General features: G+C 48.3%; 1 protein-coding gene across 1 annotated transcript; it reads right to left on the bottom strand.

Annotated features, from left to right (window-relative positions):
• Nucleotides 1–12239: 12239 nt before the first annotated feature.
• Nucleotides 12240–12930, bottom strand: EI90DRAFT_2822098 (uncharacterized protein; the record flags this gene model as incomplete). The annotated part of the gene is made up of 2 exons (XM_039053577.1): nt 12240–12313; nt 12666–12930. Coding segments are annotated over 2 exons (339 nt in total), but the record flags the coding sequence as incomplete, so codon positions are not given.
• Nucleotides 12931–14615: the final 1685 nt, after the last annotated feature.

The following is a 14615-nucleotide window of genomic DNA, read 5'->3' as shown; positions in this document are numbered from 1 at the left end:
ATGAGGGTTTGGGGTAAGTGCGATGAGTTGGAATGAGTTGGGAGTGAGTTCAAGATACAGATATGAGCAAATCGAAGGGAGCTCGTAATGCGATCGAAACTCGGTCAAAGTCTGATCAAGGCACTTTTGAAGGAGCTATAAGAGCTTGAGTAGTTCGTGACAGGAAGAGAGTGGGCACGTTGTTGAACTAATAGCATTGAAACTAGTTACCTAGCATGTTTCGCTAGGGTACATGAAAGTGTGTAAGTGATTAAGATAAAATGCTCAGAATCCAGTCTGACTGATAGGCAGGCAGGGGGAAACGATACAAATATCGGGCAATGTCATCGTAGTGATTGATTGTTCCATTGCATTTGAACTGCATGGCGAGGCATTACGAGCACATTACTCCAAGGTGGGTTGTTTTTGGGCAATGATAGCAATAGTTTCCGTAGCATCGTCAAGTGTCTGTCATTGCGTTTCCGTATATCGAAGGTCCACTTTCTCATCGCTCCCTCTTCCATGTCTTTGAAACGTTGACAGGCCAGTATGACGAGGCGCTATGCTGGACGACTGGTTTGAATCCATAGAAGTTGCCGTGAATGATGGGGTTCACCCCATGGTTGGTTTGATAGGTTATCCCGATGATTATGTTGGTGGAATCATCTTTCACTCAACATGGCCCTTGCAGCATCAATACATGCTGGGCTATTGACCACAATCACCTATCTAATCACAGTGGGTATTATGAATCATAATACTTGTGCCATGGCGATTTTTTGGTATCATAAAAAAGAGAAAAATCACACCTTTCCAACGGTGTAACGGGAATGGAAGTCCGGTAAACGGTTCAGGAGTTATGGCCAATTCATTGTCGTGCCCGTCGTGCCCTAGTCGTGCCCTATCATGCCATTGGCCAGTACTCGGCCAGTTCTCAATATTATAAATATAAACGAGTGTCCAAAGGCCGTATGGATCTCCTCTACAAGATGCAAAAAACCCCGAGCGAATAGCTGCCACGGTTACTGAGTTATTGAGGACACAAAGTTGTGCCCTGAGTTTCAGTGTTTGAGCTCAAGTTGAGAATCGATTTGTTTGGGGTGTATAGCATATCACAAGATAGGTATTAAAAATATATACACGATGCAGAAAACCTTGAGTGAAACGGGTCACTCGTTGTGAAGTTATTCAAGAAATAAAGTGTGAACATGGGACCAAGGGCACGAGTGGAGGGCACAAGTGTGTTTATTGAATAGCTCAAGAACAAGAGCAGCTATTGACTCAGGGTCTTTTGCATCCGGTGGAGATTATAAATACGGCCTTTGGAACATCAACGGTGCCTGATAATACTGAGAAATGGGGGGAGAAAATAGCAATGGCACAAGTAGGGCACGATTGACTTGTGCTCAATCGTGCCATTGGCCATTACTCATCCATTTGTTGGTATTATCAGGTTGCGACGGATGTCCAAAGGCCGTATAGATACTCCCTACAGGGCTTAACAGACTTTGAGTGAATAGTTGCTCTGGTGACTGAGTTATTGCAAAAAGAAAGTTGTGCCAACATGGCACCAGTCGAGGGCACAAGTCTGTTTGTTGAATAGCTCAGGAACCAGAGTAGCTGTGGACTCGGGGTCTTTTGCATCTTGTAGGGGATATCCATACGGCCTTTGGAACATCAAAAGTGACTGATAATACTCAGAAATGGGGGAGAAATTGACAATGGCACAAGTGGAGGGCACATGTCATATCCATCCCTGGCCATCGACTTCCGGTCCCTCCGTTCCCTCCGGTCTAACTCCGCTCCTCCTTCACTAACCTCGGAGCTCCCGTATTCCGCAATCCTCTCGGTACCCCTCGATGGTCACCACCCCCTCATTTCAACTTATTACCTACGCCTCCCTAAGTACAGAGCCCCGAAGACTTCCGGACAGCTCCGACGTCCGCTAGCGCACCCCCGCCTCCGCTGGGCAATACAATCACCTGCCCTGCAGAGCCCACCTTCAGGCTTATCCCTCCTTTCCGTTTCTGGGTTATCGCCTGCCTTCCCACTAACCCCGCGACCCGACTCGTTGGTAATATTCAGTCGGCTAATGTTTATCCCCGTTAGCTCCGCTCCATTCGGCTCCGCCAATTGCGGACCCGTCTTCGCTGTAACCATATATATATCCCACTTGTACATAGGTTACACTCCAGTAATAAAATCAACTAGAGTTACCCCCTTAGGTTCTGATTGCCAGTCAGTAAGTTAGGGCACGGATGTGTCACTAGGCACAGCGCTCTTGGCAGAAGTCGCTGAGGCCGAAGCCCTCCGCTATGGAGACATTCCTTCGTCTCGAACCCGGTCTCTGACAGCACAAGTTTGTTTATTAAATAACTCTGGAATGAGAGCAGCTATAAACCCAGGGTCTTTTGCGTCTCATAGAGAATATCGATTCAGCCTTTGGAACGTTAATAGTGCCTGATAATACTCAGAAATGGGGGAGAAATCGACAATGGCATGAGTAGGGCACAATTGACTTGTGCCCAATCGTGCCATGGGCCATTATTCATCCATTTGTTGGTATTATCAGGGTTGCTGAAGAACTAATTGCCCAAGCCAGAAGTTGAGTGATGATGAGAAGGCAAAAGGGAGGACTCTATCCTAAGGGAGATAAGAGCACTTTCGTCTGGGACTCATCAGCCTTTTGCCCTTGAGGTTATATAGCTGGGAGGAGGGCTGTGCCTTTCAGGCACAGCTAGGGGCTTTGCCCCTGGTGATACACAGCATTGGAATTGTTCCTGGGCTGAGTAAGCCGTTCCTGATTGCTAATCATCTCTGAAACAGGGTGATACACAGCCTAATTGCGTTGCTATGATCCCATCAGTGATTGCCCCTGGAAATGAAGGCTGTTTCCTAGTGACAAGTAATTTCACTGATGCCCCTGATCTCCATTTGATTTATTGCAGATCAGGGGACTCTATTGGTAACCAGGAACCGATTTTAGGGTGCCTCACAATCCCTTTTATGGGAGCAAGGCTCCCCCTGAACCGATTTTCTGGTTTATTGTATTACAGTACATTAGTACCTTGTTATGTAATACATTTCAGAGCTGTGTCATCCGATTTAGACCTTGCCCAAAAAGACTATTTTCCACCATGGAAATAGCCTATTGCCACCGGTCTGCCAGTCTTGATGTGGGGACTCTTGCAAACACTTTTCGGGACATCTAACCCTGTGCATGGGCCAATTTTACGATTCTCATGCCCACCACTTGGTCAAATCTCAACCATTTGGGACAAATTTAGTATTGGGAGAAAGCTACGAACCCAGGGAATTGAATGGAGAGGTCGGGAAAGGATGCAACGGGTAGGAAGAGATGGATGAGTGTAGTGTGATGGTGGAAATTGGTGGAGAATGGCAATTATTAGCGGATATGGCCCACTTATCACTCCTGTCTTTTTTTATTGAACTTCCACGTCGGCTGTTGGACTTATCGGCCATACTTAACGGTCCACATGGTGTCTGTAACAACAATCCTTCATTTTATATTTTTCCTTTCATTTGTTTTTCCACATCATTGCCGTTCCATGTGTTTAAAAGCTTGTACACATAGGAATGGAAAAGTGACCTCCCTTTTTGACTGTAGCGCTGAGAGATCCAAGAAAAAGAGAGAAATTCTAATGAGTATTATAAGGAAATCCCTGATGATTGTCCAAGACAGACCAGGGGTACGTAATTCTTAGCAAGTTTTGTGATTGTTTTTGTCTTGTTAGCACCCGGACCAAACCTAGGATGAGCTTAGGACATCCCAGACTCCCTCCCCATGAATTTGCTTGCATTTAGGGGGTTAGATCTCTAGCCCGCTTGCACCGCTGAAGTAAGCAGATTGCCTTATCAGGAATCCCTACATTACAACAGTTCTTGTGCATATAGCTTGAGACTGAGCTAGCGCTTATAGATCAATTACCATGCATTTCCTCAGTTCTCATGGCAGAAAGTTTCAAGCCTTTGCCTGTCCATGTTAGAGACCAGAAGCAAGACAAAGGAGTTGTCTCTGTGGTGGAGGGCTTCAGCCTCAGCGACTCAGACCAGGAGCGCTGTGCCTAGTTACATGTCCATGCCCTAATTTACTTACTGGCAATGAGAACTAAAAGGGGGATCAACTCTAGTCGATTTTATCACTGGGGTGTAACCTATCTACAAGTTAAGTAAATATAGTTACAGTGAGGTGGGCCTGTGAATGGTGGGACTGAGCGGAGTGGAGCTAATGGAGTTAAACATTAGCCAACTGAATATTACTGATGAGTTGGGTTACGGAGTTAGCGGAATGGCAGGCGATAACCCAGAAATGGAAAGGAGGGATAGGCCTGAAGGTAGACTTGCAGGGAAAGCAAGTGAATTGCCCAGCAGGGGCAGGAGTGCGCTAGTGGATGTTGGAGCTGTCTGGAAACCTTTGGGGCTCCATACTTAGGGAGGCATAGGTAATATATTGAAAAGAGGGGGTGGTGACCATCGAGGGAGTCGGAGGTGATTGCGGAATACAGGGGCTCCGAGGTTAGTGAAGAAGGAGTGGAGGTAATCTGGAAGGATTGGAGGTAGTGGAAGACGATGGCCGTGAATGGATATGACAGTATCCCCTTCTTAGGCCTGAACCCTTGAAGGCCCAGAATTAGTAAGGTGAGGGGAGCTGTACTTACAGAAAAAAAGAAAATGGGAATGAGGAGTGGAGAGAAAGGAGAGATGGGAGAGGAGTCGAGGTTCCTAAGGAGCTTCAGGACCAGGCTTGTCTGGGTACCAAGAGTGGAAAGCTTCGATGAGGTCGGAGGCGTGATCGAGTTTGCTGGCAAGGAGCCATTGTGTCTCCTCATCGGTCCCTTCATAGCCTAGCCACTTGACCAGGTAGAGCAACTTGTTGCGTCTATGTCAATCAATCTTGGAGTCGAGTATCTCTTCGATCTCAAATTCTATTTCACCTTCAATTTCTATTGGAGGCAGAGGTGGCTGGTGGTGGTTCAGAATGACGTTCAGGATGGAGGGTTTGATCTGTGAGACATGGAATACCGGGTGAATGGCTCACATGTTTTCTGGCAGGTGAAGAGTGAGGGAGTGAGTTCCAACGTGGGTGATGATCTCGAAGGGGCCAAGGTTTTTCTCAGAGAGCTTCTTGGAAGGTCAGGTGGAACGAAAATACTTGGCCTTTACATAGACCAAAGTTCCTACCTCAAAAGCTGGGGCAGGACTCCAACAGGAGTCTGCTGGGCCCTGGTAATGGATCTGAGCAAGGTGCATTTCCTCACGAAGGAAGTGATGGAGGGAGTCGAGATCTACCGAGTACTCCTGGGCATGTACTGATGTTAGGTCTCACTCTGGGTGAACAGTGATGTTCAGATGGTAGCCTTTGTTGGCAAAGAACGGAGAGATGCCTGTGGTGGCATTCGGAGTGTTGTTGTATGTGAACTCCATGAGAGGTAGGAGTTCGGACCAATTATCCTGCTGGTAGTTACTATAGATACGCAGGTACTGCTCGAGCGTCTGGTTCATCTGTTCAGTCTGTCCATCTCCTTCCAGATGATAACTGGAGGTGAAGTGGAGGTGGATGTCAAGGGCCTTACCAATTGAACAGAAAAAGTGAGAAATGAACTCCGGACCCCTGTTGGAGGTGATGTGGGAAGGAACTCCGTGCTTGGAGAACACATGGAGGAGGAATAGCTTGGCCAGTTCCGGAGAGGTGATGGTATCGTGGGTAGGAATGAAGATGCACTGTTTGGACAGGCAGTCCATGACAACCAAGATGGAAGTGAATCCGGAAGAGGAGGGTAGCTGTTTGATGAAATCCATGGAGATGGAGTTCCAAGGATGTTCAGGGATAGGGAGTTGTTTGAGTAAGCTGTAAGGCTTGTGATGGGGAACTTTGGCATGGGCACAGGAAGTGCAGGAGGACATGTAGCTCTTGACACCGTTATGGATGCCCAGCCAGGTATAATCACGATGGACTAGGTCCAGAGTCTGGTTTTGACTGAAGTGTCTGGAGAGCTGGTGGTCGTGTTTGTCTCGCAAAATGTGGAGACAAAGATCATTGGAATCCAGAACGTAAATGTGGTTGTCCAGCCTTAACAGGCCTTTGGCATCAATGGACCAGCGGGAATTGGGGAGGTTGGGGGAAGCGAGATGAGAAGAGATTGTGGTATTGGAGGAGAGGGAGGCTAGAATGTCTCAATGGAGAGCCTCTGTGTCGACAAGTACGGCTGCCCAGATTACTGTGGCAGCTAGGAACGTGGCTCGTAAGGACGCAGTGAGCTGCTCCGAAGTGAAGACCAGTCAGAAGTTCTGCAGATTGACATGAGCATAGTCCATATCCCCTTCTTTGGGATAGACATCCCAGTGTCTAGTCAATGCATCTGGTTTTACTCCAAGTCTTCCGGGATGGAATCAGACAGTCATGTGGAACTGGGAGAGGAACTCTGACCAGCGGGCTTGCCACCAGGTCAAGAGTTTGGTGGTAGAGAAATACTCGAGGTTCTTGTGGTCGGTGATGACATCGATTGGGGTTCCTGAACCTTCAAGGTAGTGGCACCATGATTGGAATGCATCGTGAATGGCGAGCAGTTCCTTATCATGGGTGTCGTAATTGAGCTCCGGCGCCAAAAGTGTTCTAGAGTGGAAAGCGATGGGGTGAATCTCTCCATCATCACAACAGATGGACAGGATTCTGGAGATCATGTAATCGTAGGCATCGGTTTCTACAATGAGAGGGGCGTTGGGTGTCCAATGTGTCAGGATGGGAGCGGAAGTGAAGGCTTCTTTCAGGGTGTTGAAAGCAGAATGACAGTCATCAGAGAATAACCAGGGGGCTCCTTTACACATGAGGCATGTCAAGGGGACCACAATGTCGGAGTATTGATGGATGAAACGCCGATAGAAGTTAGCGAAGCCAAGGAAGGACTGGACATCCTTGACTTTACGGGGCTTGGGCCAATCCTGGATGGCTTTAACCTTCTCGATGGACATGGTGAGTCCGGAGGGAGAAAGGCAGTATCCGAGATATTCCATAGTGTCTGTATGAAATTTGCATTTCTTCAGATTGGCATATAGGCCATGTTTGCGGAGTCTCCTAAGAACTTCTCGGACATGCTCCTGATGTGAAGCCATGTCTTCTGAGTAGGTAAGGATGTCGTCTAGGTAGACTACCACAGAAACGTCCAAGAGGTTGGCAAAGATCATGTTGACGAATTGCTGGAAGGCTGCAGGTGCATTTGTGAGACCTGTCATATCCATCCACAGCCATCATCTTCCACCACCTCCAATCCTTCCATACTACCTCCACTCCTTCACTAACCTCGGAGCTCCTGTATTCCGCAATCACCTCCACCTCCCTTGATGGTCACCACCCCCTCTTTTCAATATATTACCTATGCCTCCCTAAGTATGGAGCCCCAAAGGCTTCTGGACAGCTCCAACGTCCACTAGCGCACTCCCGCCTCTGCTGGGCAATTCACTTGCTTGCCCTGCAAGTCCACCTTTGGGCCTATCCCTCCTTTCCATTTCTGGGTTATCGCCTGCCATTCTGCTAACCCCGTAACCCGACTTGTCAGTAATATTCATATATATACTTAACTTGTACATAGGTTACACCCTAGTGATAAAATTGACTAGAGTTGATCCCCCTTTAGTTCTCATTGCCAGTAAGTAAATTAGGGCACGGACGTGTAACTTGTGTCATATCCATACAATCCCGACCTCTGCTCCGGGCTCCCGGAACTCCGAAACTGATTCCGGAGCCCTACTTCCCTTCTGTCACCTTCTTCTTGCCGACTTCCAAGAGGTTATCCCACCTCCGGCTCCGACACCACCTTTGGTCCGACTCTGGAACATCCCAGGTCCGACCTCAACCTCAACACCTCCCAGACAAGCACACAACACCTATTCCCCTGACTCCGGACCTCTGCTCCGGAATCCCGTTTCGTGTCTCTGTCTCCGGAACCTTCGGTCTTAGCTCCAACCTCGGACTTTGACCCCACCTCCGCTTATACCCATTGTATTGGTTAGCTCATTCCATTTAATTATGTTTGCCAATATTCCGGAGGTTAACTTCCAAGTCTGGACTTTCTGGACTTATGTCGGACCTTGCAACTATTGCATTGTTCCATTCAATTCCACTATACTCCCTCATTCCTATTTGGGCTGCTGCTTCCTTTCTATTCAGTCAGCTGGCCATTCCCCACTCCCATCCTCCTTCCTTCCTCCTTGGGCCTTGGCCCTTCATTCCTCCTTTGAGAAACACCATTGAGTCAAACCCTTGACCCTCGGTGTTGTTCCTCTTTCCATCTCCCTTTGTCTCCTTTCGTCCTACCCTTGTTCCTTTTGATTCTGGACCCCTCCTTATATACAATGTACCTAGTAACTTGTAACCTCAGTCCGAAATCGACCTGAATTCCCCCCAAGAGACTTTCCCTCTGCTAGATCCGAAATTAGGGACCCCCAGGACAACCAGCAATGGCACAGCGCTCCGCCTGAGTCGCTGAGGCCGAGGTCCTTCCATGCTAAGTCTCCGATTCCACTCCGGAGTCGTTTGAATCTGCCTGGTTCTAACAACTTGGCACAGTGCTCCTGGTCTGAGTCGCTGAGGCTGAAGCCCTCCGCCATGGAGACAACTCCTTCGTCTCGCTCCGGTCTCTAACAAGACCGAATGGCATGACGAGCCACTCGTAGGAACCATAGCACGTGCGGAAGGAAGTCTTCCACTCGTCACCTGCTGCAATGCAAACCAGGTGGTAAGCATGCCAGAGGTTGAGTCTGGTATAGACAGTGGCACGGCTAGGTGCGTCAAGGAGGTCTGAGATGCGGGGAAGTGGGTAGCGATCTTTCTTGGTGATCTTATTCAGCCCTCAGAAGTCAACACAAAGATGGAGGGACCCATCCTTTTTAGGACCAGTGCCATGTGAGCGGAAGTAGCAGGCAAATGAACCTGGAGGCTAGGTGTTCATCTAAGAATGTCTGGAGAGCCTCGAGTTCCGAAGTAGAGAGGGAATACATAGTTCCCAAGGGTGGTGAAGTGCCTTCCTCAAGGTCGATCTTTAGGTCATGCTCATGGTGCGGTGCTAGCATCGAGGCTTTGCTCTTACTGAACACATCTGCAAACTCGTGGTACTCCTTCGGAACAGCCGAAAGGTCAATGGAATCAGTGTGGGATGAGGCAGCCCTCAAGTGGCTGTCCTCGGAAGGGATGGTTAGGCTGAAGGATACCGATCCTTCGAGTCGACAAGCGTTTGCAAATGCAGAATGGCTGACGAACTCGATAGATGGTAATGGAGGAAAGGGAGCCTGGGACTGAGGTGCTAGCAGAACATCAGATGGTTGGATGTCGGACGACGGCAGTGGTGCCAGAGATGATGGGGGAGAGCTCAGAGTAACTGTCTTGGTAGGTTCAGAAGTTCGGAACATAATACTGCTTGAGACCCAGTCAATCAATGGATTGTAGCGGGTAAGCCAGTTGTGTCCTAGGACTAGAGAACAAGATCCATCCAGCAATGTGACAAAGAAAGTCGTGGGGGTGATGTTTCTGGAAGCGAAGTGGAGAGGAATATCAACGGTGTGGGTTATGATTGAGTTAGTGCAACCATCAAAAAGGCATAGTTGTAGAGGTTTAATCTGATATGTCTTCAGGACCAGCTTCTTCATGAATGCGTTGTTGATGAAGCAGTCCGAAGACCCAGAGTCTATGAGTGCAGGAACATTCTCATAGGTGTGGAAGAGTTTATTTTTTGTCCTTACATCAGATGGAGAGGAAGAAACAGGAGAAGAGAGAGAAGAGAAGCGGAGAGAGGTGGAACGATCTACGGAAGCAGGAGGAGGTGGAGGAGGAGAGAGTGATACATCAGCAACACTATCTACAATGGGTAGAACATCAACCGAAGGGTCAACATTAAGAGGAGAAAATAGACCATCAGAAAGAGAAAAAGAAATGGGGATGTGGAGGGAGGATAAGTCGGAGATGGAAGATGCATTTAAGCGTACTTCTTTGAGTGCATGGAGGGAAGAATTGCAACCCCCAGTCCATGCGGAGTCCACGGGGGTGCAGACTAATTTTTTGCCTCTGCAGAAGCAGATCCTTGCTCCTCGGTCTGGGCTGTATGGGCCTTAGATGTGCGAGAAGAAGACTTGGGGCAGTCCTTGACCATATGGCCAGACTGACTGCAGAACATGCAAAGTTTCTTGTCGAGACGACGCTTATGCTCTTGTGGCATGAGCTTGCTGTTGTCTCCGAGTTTTGACGAAAGATCCAGCTTAGCGGAGCTGGCCTCGGACTTTTTGTTGTCCTTTGGAGGCTTGCTACTGGAAGTGGAGTTGAATGAGGAGGAGGAAGGAATGGGGTCGGAGCGAGAAGCGGTAGTGGTCTTGTCGAAGACATTGGAGGAGGGGGGTTTCGTGTGATGAGTTACTTCGGTTTTACGCTCCCAATAGCATGCATCGAAGGTCTGTGAACAACAACACCAGGCACAGATAAGCATCATGGACTATACGACACATGTGGCACAAATGAGTGCCACAAACCAACAACCTTCTGCAATGCCAATTGGCACCGCATACCCCAGCCTCCTCAAAGGGGCTTCCAACCATATGCAGTGCACACTGCACCAATGGCGCAACAAGTGCCATTCCAGGGGCAGCAATTGCTGCTGCAGCCCTAGGCATACTCCCTAGGGAACCTCCCTGGCCAAATCATGGCCAATTTGGCCCAGGTCCAACAACACCCCAGCCAAATGTAGGCTGGGAATCAGCCATCGCATCAGCGGTAGCTGCTCAGACAGGTCAATTCCATCAGGAGTTGAAAGAGATGAAGGAGTGAGATGAGGGAGTGACAGCAGCTCCTTGTCCAGGTTCCAAGGAGCCTTGCTCCTCAGGTTGTTGTATCTCGATATCCAGCAGCTTGTTTGGATTGTATCAAGGGTTGCCTCCCCCAGAGAATGTCATTTTGTCATTTTGTTTCTCATGGTGGTGGGAGGGTTTTAGGTTCTTGCATGCATGGGATTTGCTGCAAGTGTGTAGCACATGTGGCTGTCCAGGGGAGTTACTTGCCCAGACCCTTCCCACGCTCTTGGCTGTGGGCAATCACCCCTCAGCTTCACTTTTTCCATCTCTGTTTTTGGGGGCATTGTGTCAGGGACACGTCCGGGGTCGAGGGGGTCCGGGTGTAACACCCGGCACTGAGGCCGTTGTGAGGTGTAGAGCGGGTGTGCATACTGATGGGCCCGATCTGGGACGACGATCCCTGGCCACTCAGACTGAAGTGGGAATCGTGAGAAGAAGGTTACTTCTTCGGTTCCCACCCCAGGTACTTTTATGTACATGCAGCTTGGGTCACATGAGGTTTGCCACGTCACCCTGCATACAGCCGCAGTCATCCGGGTGTCCCCGTGGGGGATCCCGAGGGTGTGTGCTGCACGTGTGCATGCTGGGTTGCACCGTGAGGCTGTCCGGGTCATCCGGGGCTGGGTGCGTCGTGCATGCATCGTGGGTGGGTTGATAATACATAGATAAGGGGAAATGTCGTCCATGTAGATAAAGATAGAAGAAAGGGCAAGAGAGCAAAAGAACAGAAGGACAAAGGAAGAGGAAGAAGTGAGAAAGGTGAAGGGTGAGGGGCAGAGGTGGGTGGGGTACTGGGTGAAGGTGGGTGGAGCCGGGTCAGGCGGGTGTGCCCTGACACATTGTCAGGACACGGCAAGGAGGGAGCAAGCATGCCTGGACCTTTCCCCAGAAGGGAGGCTGGAGGTAGAGGATGAGTGGAAGGACCATGGCCTCAGCGACTCAGTGGGGAGCGCTGTGCCTACAGTAACACTTAGTGTTGGGTCCTTAACTTCAGAATGAGGGGGCATGAACTCTGGGGGAATAGTCATTGTCATCGATTTTGCACTAAGGTGCCATCAACTACAGTACATGACTTATATACATAATACAAGACAAATAGGAACAAAGGGAAAACCCAAGATGGACTTACCCACTTGCAGGGTTGGTGGAGGTCCTAGGAGGTCTGTAGTAATGTTGGGTAGGTAGGAATATTAATAACCTTCCATGGTTAGGATAAGGGGTACTGGAGATGGTACCGGAGATTGGAGGCAGAGGTGGACCGGAAGTATACTGGAGGGTATGGCAGAGGTGAGGGAGGGGATGAACCAGAGGTGAACTGGAATGGTGGTGGAGTAGGTTGGAGGTTGGGCAGAGTTGGTATGGATATGACAGGCATATAGTGATGCTGAGAGTTCCCTATCTTCTTTGATAGGGAGACTTTCTGGTTCCCTCACATTTTGTAATGTGAGGTACTCGTCCAGGTGGATGAGGTCATTGCAATTTCCTAGGGGTTCCCTGTCAGGGCTGCAGGTTAACGATTATGATCCGACAGATTCCAAAGTGGAAAAGAGTTGGACAAGGGTTACCTGAGCAGCAAAAAGGGTGAGAGAAGAAGATTACTTCTCTCCCTGCTGTCAGGTGGTAAATAAGGGGCAGTTAAGCAGGGATTATGGGGATGCAGCATGAGGCCCAAGGATATGGGACATGGGAGTGGGGGCTGTGTAGATACGCTGACATACAAACAATGACATGAGGCAAGGACCTCTGACAAATAAGAAATGACTTGGCTCATGAGAGAGGTAAAAAGGAAGTGATGAATGAGAATGAATGGAATAAATGGCAGAGAACCGCGGTACTCTGACATTCCCATGTGGTGTCCCCTAGCTCCCATTTGACCTTAAACCAGAGTTCATTATGAACCCATGTGTGGTTTAAGATTTTGCGAACTACTGCTTTGTGATTGGGGTCTTCCCCAAAATCGTAAAATATGTTTACTTCCCTATTTGGGAAGATTTCTTGGTTGTTCAGCTCATGAGGTGTGAGCTGAGATACATGGAATCTTGGGTGGACTCCATGTTGTTCAAGTTGTGGTGGCAACTTGAGGACATAGTTTGACATCTCTGGAAATGTTTCCAGAATTTCATAAGGCACTATATACAGGGGCTTTAGTTTGCCTGCCCTTCCTTTGGGTAGGTTCAACTTATCCATGGATAAGTATGTGAGCTCGCCTTTTCTCAAAGGTGGGTCCAGGCATCTTTTCTTATTAGCCTGGATTGTTTGGGCAGTGTGATTGTGTATTAGTGCATTGTGTGCTGCCATGAAGTTTTCCTTCACCTTTTGGGTGGAGTCGTTCACTCCCAGGTAGTCTGAGGGTGGTGCTGTTAGGCACATCTTTGGCATATGGCCATAGATTAATTCAAACAGGGCAAATTCTGCTATTGACAGCTTCACTGCCCAGTGGCGTTGATCTGGTCTGACCATCGCATGTAGTATCCATACTACTTTTTGTATCACTCTTTCTGCTTGGCCATCACCTGGCAGATGGAGTGCAGTTGTGAATTTCAACTGCACACCGAGTATTTGGTGTAGTTCGCACCAAAATTTTGACGTGAATTTTGAGTCTCGATCTGATATGATTGAGTGTGGTAGACTGTGAAGTCTTACAACTTCACAGAGGAATAGGAATGCTAGTTCTAATGCGTTTGTTGTTGTTTTTATCGGAATCAGGTGGACATTGGACGTCAACCTGCAGATGATTACCCAGAGGTAATCATATCCCAAGCTTGTTGGGAATGGACCTGTGAAGTCCATGGCTATTGATGACCACAGTGTTTCTGGGGTCAGGAGTTGGTGAAGCAGTCCAGGATTTCTCCTGGTGCTTTTCTTTGTTGTCTGACAAGTTCCACAAGACCTGCAGAACTTGTGGGTGTCCTTCCTCATTGACTTCCACCAGAAGTATTGATGGAGGGTTTCCACTGTTTTTTTGGACCCTAGGTGTCCAAGTGTTTCATGGATATTATTCCTTGAATGGACTTCCTTTCATAGTTCCTTTTTGGGACTACTATTTGGGTCGTCCCTCCTTCTCCAAGTCAGGTTATCAGCCCATCTTTTATGGAGAAGTTTTTGAAATTCCTGGGATTCTCTAGGATTTCCCAGTGGATCTGGCTTTGCATGTATCCAGATTTTATTGCCTCAATGAGGTCTTTTCCTTTGAATTGTTTTCAAAAGTTCTCTTCTGGAATTATAATTTCTTCCAGGTTTTGGGCGCTCCCCCCTAGAGTTTCCTCTAGGTTGTCTCTCCCCCCTAGAGCTTCCTCTAGGTATTTCTCACATGTATTGCTGTGAGTCTTTTTTCCTCTGAGTTTTTACTCAGAGTACTGCTTAGTAGCAGTTCTTCATATTCCTTGACTCTGTCAGGGATGATGTCTTCTGCATTTTTATCCAGATGGATATCTGCTGACACGTTGTAATGGGTGTATCACCTAGACTTGAGACAGAGAGAAGGGGGAGGGTGGTAGTGTGCACAGGTGTGATGGAGGTTTGGGTTTTTGGTCCTGGGGCGCTACCGGGTCTGCTAGAACCTCAAACAAACACTCACCTACGTCTCTCTTGGACGTCAAGGCTGAGTATTATGATGAGAGGGGTCTTAGACGTAAGAAAATAGCTCAGAAGGGGCGTTAGGGTCGTGGATGGCATCTTTGCCACTTGGATGTAACTCTTTCTTGTCCCTCCACGGGTCTATTCAGTACTAACTTGGAATGTACAAGCTATTATCTAGTTTATATGAGTTGTAAATGGAATGAATT

The sequence above is a fragment of the Cantharellus anzutake genome, assembly GCF_015039405.1.
Source record: "Cantharellus anzutake strain C23 chromosome Unknown EI90scaffold_126, whole genome shotgun sequence".
Classification (NCBI taxonomy): Eukaryota; Fungi; Basidiomycota; class Agaricomycetes; order Cantharellales; family Hydnaceae; genus Cantharellus; species Cantharellus anzutake.
This window is presented reverse-complemented; position numbering and strand designations above follow the sequence as displayed.